The sequence below is a fragment of the Oenanthe melanoleuca genome, chromosome 18 (genome assembly GCF_029582105.1).
Source record: "Oenanthe melanoleuca isolate GR-GAL-2019-014 chromosome 18, OMel1.0, whole genome shotgun sequence".
NCBI classification, from domain to species: domain Eukaryota; kingdom Metazoa; phylum Chordata; class Aves; order Passeriformes; family Muscicapidae; genus Oenanthe; species Oenanthe melanoleuca.
Genome location: NC_079351.1, coordinates 8773282 through 8786351, shown reverse-complemented (window position 1 = coordinate 8786351; position 13070 = coordinate 8773282). Strand labels below are relative to the sequence as shown.

General features: G+C 37.3%; 1 protein-coding gene across 4 annotated transcripts in view; it reads left to right on the top strand.

The window, feature by feature from the left end:
- The window catches only part of B3GNTL1 (UDP-GlcNAc:betaGal beta-1,3-N-acetylglucosaminyltransferase like 1), a 105819-nt gene that overhangs the window by 16482 nt on the left and 76267 nt on the right, over positions 1-13070 (top strand). For all 4 annotated transcript variants that reach the window (XM_056506018.1, XM_056506017.1, XM_056506019.1 and 1 more), the window contains exons 5-6: positions 453-518; positions 12816-12911. In XM_056506018.1, coding sequence (XP_056361993.1) covers positions 453-518; positions 12816-12911 — 162 coding nt within the window. The remainder of the gene's footprint in view (positions 1-452; positions 519-12815; positions 12912-13070) is intronic.

Genomic DNA, 13070 nt, shown 5'->3' with positions numbered 1-13070 from the left:
GTTTTTGTGCCCATGAAATATGAGATATTTTTAGATCTAGAGACCAAAGGCTTTTCATTTTCTGTGGAGAAAGGTACAGCCAGATGACAGAGAACATTTCCTCATATTGCTATGTCTCTGATTTTATGGCTTTAACTGAGGGTGGTTCCTTGTCCTCACACAGCCAGTTGAGAAAGAGTTGGAGAGTTTCTTGAGAAATAAATGTTAAATGTGGGCCTGTGGATGCATGCTGAGATCACAGCACCATTGTCACGTAGTAGTTTTGAACACTTCCAGCTCGAACAGCATTGAGTTTTATCCACAAAAAGTGTGAAGTCTCTTAATATCTGTTCCATTTGCATTTCTGACTGCAAGCCAGTAAAATGATGTTAATTTAGCAACATATTCTAAAGTGTGTCAGTACTGTACTGTGACCCTTTTTATGTTCAGTAACAGTGTGCTATTTATTCCAGGATGATGTGATGATGCCACAGCGGGTTAGGCTGCAGCACGAAGTTGCCATTCAACACCCAAACAGTGTGAGTACTTTTTCCTTCTGTGTATTTCTGGGTTTTTCTTTGACAGAGTTCCGGATACATCTTTAAAAGGATATGAAAATTTCACAGTGGGGCTGGGGGAGGCAAAGCAATAACCAGTGTATTCTTTTATTTTTCATCCTCACACTGAATGGGAGCTTTGATTGAACTTCTTTTCTTCCTTTTATTTTCTCTGTTCAGAAAACCAGATCTCATTACAACAGTGATACTCTTTTGCAAATAAGTATATAGGTTTGGCTAATGTCTGTAATCTAAAGGAGAATGCCTTTTTTCATGTAGCCTAAGTCATATGAAAAGCTGCAAAGGATTGGCTACAGCTATGGTTTATCTGCATTTAATAATTAAGAAACTGTAAACCATAGGGAATGTTTGGGTTGTTACCACTGATGAACTGGCCTACAGTTCAGCTGGTGTTTCTCTCTGTGTCTGCCTGTAAAATGCAACATCATTAGAATTCCATTCTTTATTCCTGTGAAATAAACTGGCAGGAATATTCTGAGAGATAGTTTTTCTCTGATCTATATGATTTTGGTTTTATATGATTTTTCTGTGATTAGGGTCAGTGTCCTTTAGAGAAAGTTTGTGCATATGTTCTACTTATCCAAAGATAATATATACATATTAATAACTAGTTATGGCAGTTAGTCAATATGATTGACAAAGATATTCCTTTATAAACTTGAAAACTGAGTTTGTATTCCTATCAACAATACTCAGCAAAATCAGCTTTATAGTTTCCTGACATCTCTGACATTTTCTCTTGTGCTATTTATTTCAATGTGCAAGAGGTTTCTGGAAAGGAAAGGTCAATTGGCTTGGTCTGTCCTGAAGGTGTTTCCTGCAGGTATCTGAACAAAACAGACAGTTTTAGGGTTATTGCTCTCTGTCAACTAAACACCTTTTGAACTTTTTGAACTCCAAAACACGCTTGCTTCAAAGCAGAGATCATTGCAGTCTTTTTAGCTGAGGAATGTCTGCCAAACAACCTGCTGCTTAGTGGTGGGATGTGTACCTGCTCATCACAGCACCTGTATTAGGGCTCGTCTGAAATCTGATAATCTTTACAGTGGAATTTATTAAATTATAGCTTTAATAATACCCGAGTAGCAGTTAACCTAACTCGCATTACAAACACAATAAAATGATAAATCAAAAGTTGTTTTTGTTCTGATATTAATCAGTTCATGTAATTCTGCAGTCAGATGCCATAAAACCAGAAAGGCAAGTTGATCCAGTATGCTTGTTTTATGGAAATTAGTGCTAAGAGCTATCATATTTCTTGCTTATATGGCTTCTAAGATGTAAATTAAGACTTTTTTAATTAGATTAAATTCAACTAAACAGTTTGTAGCCTTTTTAGAAAGCACTTCAACTGTTTTGTTTATGTTCTGTTATACTTTAGTCCCCAACAGCCCTCAGTATGAGCTAGTAAAATGACAATCAAACAAGTAATAAAGAGGACCTGAGTAGACTGAAGGGTCATTATCATCTGTTCTAAGCTACACAAACCTGTTACTGCCATGTTCTAAACTGATGTGAATTTATGGTCCTATTTTAGTCTGGTGCTCATGGTGGCCTGGCTTTGGCTGGGTTCTGTCACTCCCTAGAAGGATGGGGTGGTGGGAGAAAGAGAAGGTGGAAAAAAAACCTGTGGGCCAAGATCAAGGTAATTTACTAAAAGCAAGGCACAGTCCTTTGGTCAGTTTGGATCAGCTGCCCTGACTTGCCCACCCCCAGCCTCCTGGAGATGGGGAATGTTGGAGAGACAGCCTTGGTGCTGTGGGACAGGGCCCAGACCACTGGTGTGTTACCAGCACACAGCCCTGGGAGGGCAGGCATGGGCAAAATGAATTCTATTTCCACCAGAACCAGCACATTTTCCATTTGCAGGTATAGAAAATTTGTGGGGTGCCTGTGTGAGGTGTAAACTTCTGGATTAGTGCTGAATCTTACAGAACTGTAATCCAAAGGCCTGAAGGAGAAAGGGGAACACATCCAGCTGTTTCTGCTGACAAATAGATCAGTTTGGTCCAGAGCCCCTCAATAATTCTGACACAACTTTAAGAGAAGTTGACCTGATCACAAATCTACTGACCAGTGTCAGGGTGGACTTCTGTTCTTAAAAGAATTATCTCTGCTGTCCTCAGAATAATCATGTAATTCAATTTTCTGGCCTTGGAAGATGTTTGGGGGTGTTTGAATGAAGTTTTGTTCTGCATTTGAAGTTCTGGCCTGGCTTCAATCAGTCTGATAAACCAGCGTAGGTGGAGGGAAAAAAAAAAAAAAAAAAAAAAAAAAATGCAGGAGGTTGAGAAATGCCTATGAAGCAGTGAGCTTTTTTGGTTTGTTCCTGAAATTCTAATTTGCAGACTTGCACTTTCCACTGTTTTGCAACTTCTCCTGACCTGGATTTTTGACTTTATGCAGTCTCAATATACTTTCAGAGATTTTATTCCTAATCCAAGTCCTGCTGGATTGTTACTGGGAGTCACATTTGAAGACCAGTGTTCCCAGTGGGCCCTGATATTGTAGGTTCCAGTCTGTTGTTTTTGTTACTGTAGATCTACAGGTAGGAAAAGTCTCCAGCTTTGCCCACTGGGAGAAATCTCCCAGGTCCTAATTAATCCCTGAGGTTCTTCCTCTTTTGTGTTACTCTCAAATGCAAATTGCCTTACTCTGACTTGAAGCCTGGTTACTAAACAGCAGAATCAAAGATATCAGATGCCCCTGGGATCTTCCCAACAAGTTATTCTTTAAATGAACCTGTGTCTCCATCTCTGAAAAAGCAAGAAGCTTGCCCCAGGTTCAGGTACTGGAGTACAACTGAGGTAACAGCAGCAGCCTTTGTGTCTCATTTCCTGGGTCACAGGCTCCTTAATTGTGCTTTAAAGAGCAAGTTAATTTCTATTCTCTTAAGCTGCTCTTATCTGGAACACTTTTTAAAAATGAGGTTTGTAGGGTGGAACTCTTCTGTCCTTGGAAATGTTCAGAGTGGAGGCTTTTGGATCACAAAATACAAATCACTAATACATTGTACTTTTTGTTAAAGCATGACTGCTGTCACCTTGTCCTCTGGTGGCTATTTTACATCATCTCTAAGTCCCCCTGACATGAATTCTATAAATACACATTGTCAGAAGACACAAGGTTTTGAGACTCTGTGTATTTACACTACAAATTCTTAAGTTCTGTTTAAGAAATATAAGACTCAGTGCAAATCCTTACTTTTAGCAGTTGTAAAGCTCAGGGACATCATACTGGTTTTGTTTATCCCTAGAAGCTGCATCCATCCCTTTTATCCAGGAAAAGACAGATGTTGCTGATTTACCACACAAAACATGTATGCTTTGTTGGCAGCTAATTAATAGGAAGATTCAAGATTCTATTTCCCTTAATTCTGAAAAAATCATGCCTTCATATCTTATCTTGTGTTTTTCTAGAGGAGCTCCAACCTTGTGTATGCACCAGTGCTCTATAGAGCAACTTTCTAAGTTTGGAGTAGCCCAGGAAATTATTTCCTACACCACACACACTGTGCAGTCCTTCAGGCTGCCTCACATTTATTCTGTTATTTAATTTCAGTAGAGTGTTACTCTTTGAGAAATCCCGAAGTTTTTTGTTTCAGGGAGAGAGGGGATGTCAGCTGTGCTGCTCCCTGGTTGTCTTGTTGCTGGCTGCTTCCAGCAGGCCCTGCCCTCGGCATGCTGAAGGAAAATCACTGGATCTGGGAATGATCTTGGAGACACTCAGTAACATTAAAGAGCTTATGAAATAGCTAAACTTTTCCTCACTGTCTCCTACCTCAGAGAAAAAAACAGTTGGAGTGAGAATGTGGGCAATAGAAATAAAGAACATTATTTCCTTTTGTTTTCTCTGCCTCAATAGGAGGAGAATCAGTAGCAGTGTCACAACGAACACCTTTCTATTTGTTGTGAGATTACAATCCTCTCTCTCCAGCAGGTAGGATACCTGGGCATGTGAGAGAACATGAATATACCATTTGCATTTCTTCAATGAGCAATTCTCACTATTTTGCATCTCTAAAGCAGATTTTTGGCATATTCTGTAGCTTGGCTTTAGATCAAGAGAAGCAGTGCCTAAAGCCATCTTTATCTGTTGCATTATCTGCCTGTGTTAACCAACTGCCTGAATTCTGCATATCTTTGATGGTTAATGTGACTCTGAGATAGTTGATGGGATTGAGTGAACTTGTACAGTGCCTGGCTGGTGGCTCACAGACCTGTTCACCTGTCCTGGGAAAGATGAAACAAATATTGTACAATCGGCCAATGAATTGGAGAAATCAGCAGATGAATGAGAGCTGAGCTGCTCCTTTCTTTAAGGCATTGTTTCCCTCCCACCCCTACTGAACTTCACAAATTAACTACATTTAGAAATTAAGAGGATTTTGGTCTGGAAACATACATTTTTAAATTCTGAGAGTCATAATTTAATAGATTTTTTTTTTCGTATCGCTGTACCCTGTGCTGTTCTGCTTGTCAGGACCTGTCACACCTTCCTGCCACGTTTTAGAAAGTAGCAAAACTGTTTTTTCTTCCCTCCTTTAGAGAATGCTCCGCTTACAGAGAGCACTTTTCTTTTCTTGTGGCTAAAATGCTCAGATCCTCTTGATTCTGTAGTTTTTGATGTGAAAGGACAATGAGTGTGAGGTTTTATTAAAATGGCATAAAGCATAACTACACAATGCTGAATGTTACTTCTCTGTCCTGCATTTAAATTCAATCCTCCACCTCTATTTAATTTTCATCCTTCCTTGTTCAGCGAGGCTGTTGGTGATCTTCTCTCATTCTTCTTTAATTCTGAGCTCCAGGTTTTACCATCTCCCCTTAAATACTTTGTCCTCCAGCTGTGGCATATAGCTTAGCAGATTTTCCTTTGATAAGTGCTTTTATTTTGGACATGAAGTTGATTAAAATCATCTTTGCATTGAATTAAATAATCTTTTTTTCACCTTAGTTACTTTGCAGAGCTTTCCTTGTGCCTCCCTTACTCAGCATGTTTGAGACAGATCAGTGTGTGCTGCCCAGGCCTGTCCCAGCAAGCACTGCCTGCAGAGGTTAATTTAATATCAGAATTAATTCATACAACAGCTATTGAAGAGACATTAATTGAGTACTGTCATTTCTTGAATGACAAATCAAATTTGTTTGCATAAACCTGTTAACAGGAATTTGTTCCACTAAAGCGGCCGAGTAGATCTGAAGGGGCTCTGGTCTATCATTGGTATAGACAGAAGGGAAAATGAGATTATATTCCTGAGGTGATTACATGCAGTTGTTGATTGTCCAACACCAGCTGATTTTTTTATGTGGGGGAAAAACACATCCAGAGGAATATTTTCATGAACTAGTCTTAATTATTCTGGTCAGCAGATTTTTTTTTTTTTTTTATATTCAGTTCCCTTTTACTGCACAGTATTATCAAACTACCAAGTCTTTTACATTCTTCTCCAGCCTTGAAAAATGTAACTCTGAATTAAGACTATGCAATATAGATACTTATAAAAACATTTTTAGATTTCATTTCAGGAAATTGTCATTAGAGGCTTTTAAAAGTCATAATATTTCAATAATCTTCTCTTGGTATGGAGGGTAGAAACCAAAGCAGCAGTTGTGTGAAGGTTTTGTTTGGAAGTGGTGACATTGGAGTATGTTTAGAGGAAAAAATAGGATTTCATTTTTTGCACTGAAGAATATGAAAATTCTTTCTTTGACAGTGTGAGAGTATTATTCTTGCATTTTTGGTAATTGGGCCTTTCCATGTGTATCATCCAGATCTGCTGGAATTCAGCTGTGTCTTTGATTTTTATTAGGCAGTTTCCTTAAAGATTTTTTCTAATTTGGTATTTCTGAAAACAACCACAGAGCATTTCAAAGTCACGATGTCAGTCTAGGTCTGTTCTACATTTAATCAAATAGCCCAAATGGGAAACAGCCCAACTGACAGCACTTTGTAATTAAATTTGTGTTTAAAATGGCCTCCACATGCCAATAACCCCATCAAATGATTGTGATTACTCGAGTTTGACATTCATCAAAGTCTGACTGGAATGTGTTTCATTCATATAAGCATATTTCATTTTTAAAACTATATCTGAAGCATTAAATGATTGAAAATCAAGATTCTCTCCTCCTGTGTTCAGATATTTTGCTGAGGTGGTAACTATTGCAATCCAATCAGACTTTGTGAAGCTACAGACAAAAGAAATTGGTATCTCTTCAATGATATCTACTTGAAGCTTTTCCCAAAATGTCACATCAAACTTCATGAACTCACACGTGACAGCATCTTTTTAAGTCTTCCTGTATTGAGATGCTCAGCTGAGCTCATTCTGATTACACTGCCTTGACTTCTTTTCATATAAATTCACTAAGGAAAATTCAGACTTCCTTGGTTTTTGATTAGTCTCTTTTTATATGCTGAAAATAAATATGTAACATCCTTTTGTGGACTTTGGACTTGAACCAGTGTCAAGTAGAATGTTTAACAGGTGGTTAAATATGGATTGCTCTAAGATAGCACCTGTGGAAATGGATTTTCATCTGACCTAAAGGCTTCTCTGGGGAGATAGCATTATCAACATATTTTATAATTTTTAAAACATGCTTTAAATACACCAGGGTGTGTTTTGTATATTTACACCTAATGCAAATTACCTCACAGGTGTCATGTTTTGAAGAACAGTTTCCTCCCTTGGAAATGATTGGGAGAGGAAACACATTTTACTACCTTCTTCCTGTTGTATATAATTTTGGAAAGATTTTAACCACATAAAAATATTTCTTTCATTTATCTTTTCTTTTTCCTTTTTAATTGCATTAAATGGTGATCACAAAACCTTTCTTAAAGGAAATTACTGCATAAAATTACTACAATAAAAATAATTGAAGTAGGGTTTGGAGACAGCAGAGGTGGCATCTACCTTCCCTTAACACAAAAGATTAATGGGCTTGATTAGAAAAAGAGAATATGGGCTTGATTAACTAAAGCTGCTCTTAAACATTCAGGATAAGGTAAATAACTCTTATTAGCTTTTTATTTTAGGATTTTTCCATCTGTGGGCTCTCATAAAGAGGCATGTTGGGGAAAAAGGTGTCATGCCCTAGAGATAATCCTCCCTGTTTTACTTGTTATTTGGGTAATCTTCCTTTTCACAGAATATTTTCTAGGATCAGATGTTATGATTTTTCTAATTAAAGCATCACTAAGTACTTAATTACATTCTCTTCAAGGAGGTTTACATCATTCTGTCATATTTCTAAAATGAAACACAACACTGCATATTCTTCCTCAGAGTGTAGAATAAAGTTTTGGACTTTGTATAACCTTTGAAAGTTGCATTTATTTTGTACAGAGAAACTGTACAAAACCATACAAAAACCTGTATTTTTTTCATGTTAAAATATATATTTTTCCAATACTTGTTTCAATAATAAAGTTCCTTAGGAGAAGATACATTATATGAAGAATTTCTATGTGTGTTTGTACATCCAGTGCCTTGTGGAGAGATTAAGCTTTTGCCTGTCTTTGTTCATTTCCTCCTTTTTTTAAAACAAGGGTGGAAAATATTGGGATAAAATTGAAGACCAATTATTTTTTTCATCCTCATTTCCTCTTCAGTACAACGGGTGGGTTCTGACCCATAGGCTGCCTCCTGAATGAGGAAGATTGTTTGTGGTAAAGGAAGTTGTAGTGATTAAAAAACTCCAAAACACCACATCTGCAGAAAACACTTTGGTTTGAATTATTGCCGACTCATTTCAACTCTGTTTCCTCTCTCCTGCTTCCTTTGCCATTTAAACGTGCAAGGGAAAACATAAAACTCTGAAATGATGAAAGTAAAAACCATCTCTACCTGAATATTGCACTTCAAAAGCATTAGTGAAAGTTGGAACAAGTTCTGGTTCAGTGAGTGGGTGTGGGGTGCTGGGGTTGGCACATATGGGACTGAAATGCTCATTTTTCAGTGGAGCACTTTTGTACCTCACAGGACAGTGACTGTAGGTGACTCTAAGGGATTAGGTAATGTGTGTAACAACCTGCCCAGTTCCTCTGAACATGAGCATAACTCTGAATTTACCCAATGTGCTCATTGGATTTTTATTTGGAGAATCTCATAATTATTTTTACTATTGTTATTTGTACTGTTTAGTTATATCACAGTTCTGTTGTCCTGGCTTTGTAGTTCTCTAGCTCCTGAAGATGTTTTCAATGCAGTGGCATAAAGAGCATGTCTAAGACATTCATTCTGATAATGTTATTTAGATACAATTCATTAATTCCACTCCTAATTGTGGTAGAGTTATTAGAGAGGAGAGATTGAGGTTCCTAACTACAGACCTGTAATGCTATTTTGACTCCTGTCTGAGACCATCTACACAGGGCTGGCAGATACTGGAGGCTTTAGTGAAGCACTGGAGGAAGCCAGCAGGACTGTAGGGCCACAAACTGATCCTATATTTGGCCACTTCTTCCCACAGAGCTCATTTTAAGCCATTTTTATTTTTTAAAATTGACTTGCGTTGCCTTTTAGTGTAGGTATTTGTTGGTACTTAATATAAACCCCCTATTTTGTGCTCTTACTGGTCTTCCTATGACTGTATCTTGCTGCCATAAAGGGGAAATTATTTTGTATTGTTTCCAGAGACACCAATGCTTGTTGCAATTAAATAAAAAGCAAAGAGAGCTCTAATTACTTTTAATACATTAAAAAAGTATTTGTCTGTCTAGAAAGCAAATTACCTCATTGCTGTTGTAGCAGAAAGGATTGTCATAATTTTCTCTCCTGATGAGAGTTTTACTTTTTCCTGAACTGCCATAGTCCTTTGCTATGAGCCAGAATTTTTTAATTCATTGTTCATATTACTGCTTCCTATACAAATAATATTAATATTGCACTTTAGCAAGTTTCCAGTTGGAATAAGAAGCCTATTGCATTTATTGTATATATTACATAGTTTAACCTAATAATGGGTGTGTGCCATCTACAGCATTTCTAATAATAAAAACAAACTTGTCTAATTAGATCAAAAAGTTGAAACTTGGATGAACTCTATTTTTGCACAGAAACATTCCCAAAATACTGAAAAGAATACTTCTAATGCAGAGTTTCTTGTACTTTCTGGAAGGTCTAAATGGGTACAATATAGGCCAGAAAGATTTTTATCAAAGAATTTTAAATATTATGACAGAAGTATCAGTGAAAAACTTTTCACTTCAATTTGAAAGCTGTAAGGAAATACTGAGTGAAGTGAATATAAAACCTTTGTGAGACATGGAGGAAATGGAACCAGTGTGCAGTTGCTTGTGCTGCCACACCTTACACAGGGGAGCTGGAGGAAGCTGTTTGTACTCGAAATAATCTGATTTTCATTGTATGAAAGAAGCTGGTTACATGAGCTGGGCTTCACAGATGCTGAATCAAAGGCTCAGCTTGGTGGTGTTTATCTTGCAACCACAAGTCAAAAATCCCTGTCACGTGTCAGAGTCCCATTGGGAGGGGAATGGTACAGCCAAAGTGCAGAAAGGTGTGGGATTTGTTTGGCTGAGGATCTAGAACTAAACTTGATTGCATTGTGGCAATTTTCACCATTGTCTGTAAAACAAACTTCTTAAATGATGATGAAAGTGGCTTTGAGTGGAGCTGGTTCTGCAAAGGAAAAGAAAGCAGATCTCAGGGCAGAGGGAATGCAAACATAGCACTTCCTACAGCACACTAACTTTGTTAATGAGTTTGCAGCTATTTTCCTGTTGTGCTGCAAAGTTACATTTCCAAAGATTGTGCTCCAAATTATGGCTAAATTCAATGTAACCCATTGATTTTTCTCACTGAATTACCAGTAATTCCCAAATAACCCCTTTATTTGGGGAGGATTTTTACCTATTTTATTTTTCAATCCCAAAAGGCTCAAAGCATTTTAAGACCTACAAGAGAGTAAGTACAGCACCAGTGGTATGAGCCAAAATTCAGAGAAGTAAATTGGAGCATGCAGTGGAATTATCTGTGTGGATAGATGGAAGAAGGAGGGAATTTTGGCTAAGACTTCAAGTCAAGCAGTGATATATAATCCAGAAAAGAGCTGTCAGGATCCAATTGAATAGCACTTCTTCTGTCTGCCTTCACCTCTCCTTGTGTGTGGACAGATAATTGATCAAACCTGCTCAGTTTTCTCTTCAAGTGTGAGGAGCTGGGATTTGAACCAGTTGTTCTTTGGACTTCAGGGAATTAGTCATTTAGATGAGCACCTGGGTTTAACATTTACTTTAGTTTTCTTGAATTATGAACAGCATTTATAAAATTATCAGTCTGCTCAAAAATTAATATAAAAATGTGAAACTCTGTCCTCTGCTTCTAATTTAAATTTCAAGCTGCCAGGAAGGAGATGACTGCACTTCCTACTTGGCTGTAATTGAAAACCAGGTTTTTAGAAAAACAAATTTGAAATTCTCCTTTTTAATCTCTCACCTTTTGAAAGCTCTTTGTATTCTGTATCTGTTCAGCTTCACTGTGACTCTTTAAATAAAGAAACTAAGTTTTCATCTTGTACTGTTACAGAATAGATTGAGATATAAAATAAAGGTAGTTTTTCCCTTTTACCTTTTATGGAGAGTTTTGTAAAGTGTCTTTGTAGGTTAGAAAAACCTCGGATATGCAAAAGAAGATTAACAAGGGCTGGATTAATTAATATAGAAAGAGTTCCATTTTTAAATAAAAATCATCCTTGCAGCCCAGAATAGATGTACATCTGACATGACTTTTGCAGGTTTTTATCATTGTGGTGTGCTGAAAAAACTTCTCTATGAACTCTTCTAATTGATATTCAGCTTAAAAGAATTTTAGGTTAACCTTCTGAAAATATCTTAGCATTATTTAGCTGTAATATGAGGGTTAAGTTAGGGATGAGGATTGAAGTTTTCCACAGTAATTTGTTGTTCTTATTGAGGAAGCATTTCCTGGTTCAGAGACATTCTGGTTTATTCTTATGGGATAAGCAAATAACATTTTCTTCTCCTCCATGCTTGTTATTTTGATTGTATTTAATCATACTCTAAATTGTGATGTTTCATTGCCAGCAGTCCCCCAGCAAGATCTTCTCATGGTGTTTTTGTTCCCACATCAAAAGTATTCACAACTGCACATGCAGAGTTCTGGCCTGCCTGCTCACATCTCTCTGTGCTTCAAAGCTCTGCAAACACAGATACCTGGAAGATTTAAGAATGCTCAGGGTGGGAAATAAACCAAGGAAGTTTCCCACCTGTTCTTGAACAGAACTTGATTATCAGAAATTAGTGTTCAAAATCACAAAAACCCTGTGGTGTTAGCTCTCAGTGGACAAACACATCCTCAGTGGGAAGCACCATCAAAATCAGGAGAAGTGGAGAGTTACAGTATGATGGGAGTGCAGTAGTTGGTATAAAACAGTATCAGCTCACTTTGCATAAATCATTAAGTCCCTTGGTACCCTGAAGGTTTTGTGTAGACTGCAGACTTCAGGAGGAGCAAACATCAGAGTTCTCCTCAGCTTTTTCCTTGTCTAATCAGAGATTTGTAAACAGTTTGGTGTTTCTATGAAATTGCATTAGTATGTGTTTGTGCAGATACAGGTAGTATGTAATCCTGCTGATATTCTCTGATACATATTGCAAGCTGTTTCTGGACACCTATTGGCATAATAATATAAAAATTAATGTTTAACCTGTGCACCTACAGAAGTGTATTAGATAAGGACATATTGCTCAGATGGTTGTACAGTGCTACAGTGACCAAATCAAAATGAGGTGCCTACACTGTTCTGCCATGAACAAAACAAATCAGAATATGCAAGGGATTTAGCATATTTTTTTTAATTAAAAGTAGTGGGGTGTATTACAGGTTATGGGACTGTTGGCAGGATTGTCTGGTGTTACTCAAGTTCCAATTTTCATTTGCTGGAGTAACCTTTGGTTGAAATTTTGCATTTGCCTATGGAAAATTTCCTTTGAAAATTTCAATCAAAATAGTTCAAATATTCCCAAGAAAGAGGTAATTGGAAATATACTCCCCAGTATTTTCCAGGGTCCTTTAATGTCTGTAACTATTTAACACTTGAACAGAGCAACTGTACCATATTAGCTTATGAACATAGAAGGGGGCTAGTAAGGACTGTATAGATAATTCTTGGAGTTGCCATGTTTTGAATGTTTATTTGGTGATACTGCTCTGTTGCCACGTGGGTGTGCAGCAGTTTAACCCAGGGGATTGATGTCATTTTGCTTTAGATTATTGGTTGCCAAGTCAGAAGAGAGCCACTGGACTCTACAGAACGATACACTCGCTGGATCAATAACCTCACCCAGGAGCAACTTCTGACACAGGTACCTTCATTTCTGCTGTGTCTGAAATTACAGCAGGAAAATAAAGTAAGAGGTTTATTTGGATGGATTTTTTCAGTCATAAGCAGCACTTAATAGTTTATAATCAGATTCTCATATTTAAACATGGTTTGTTCAAGAGAAGCCAAGGTTATGGTGCAC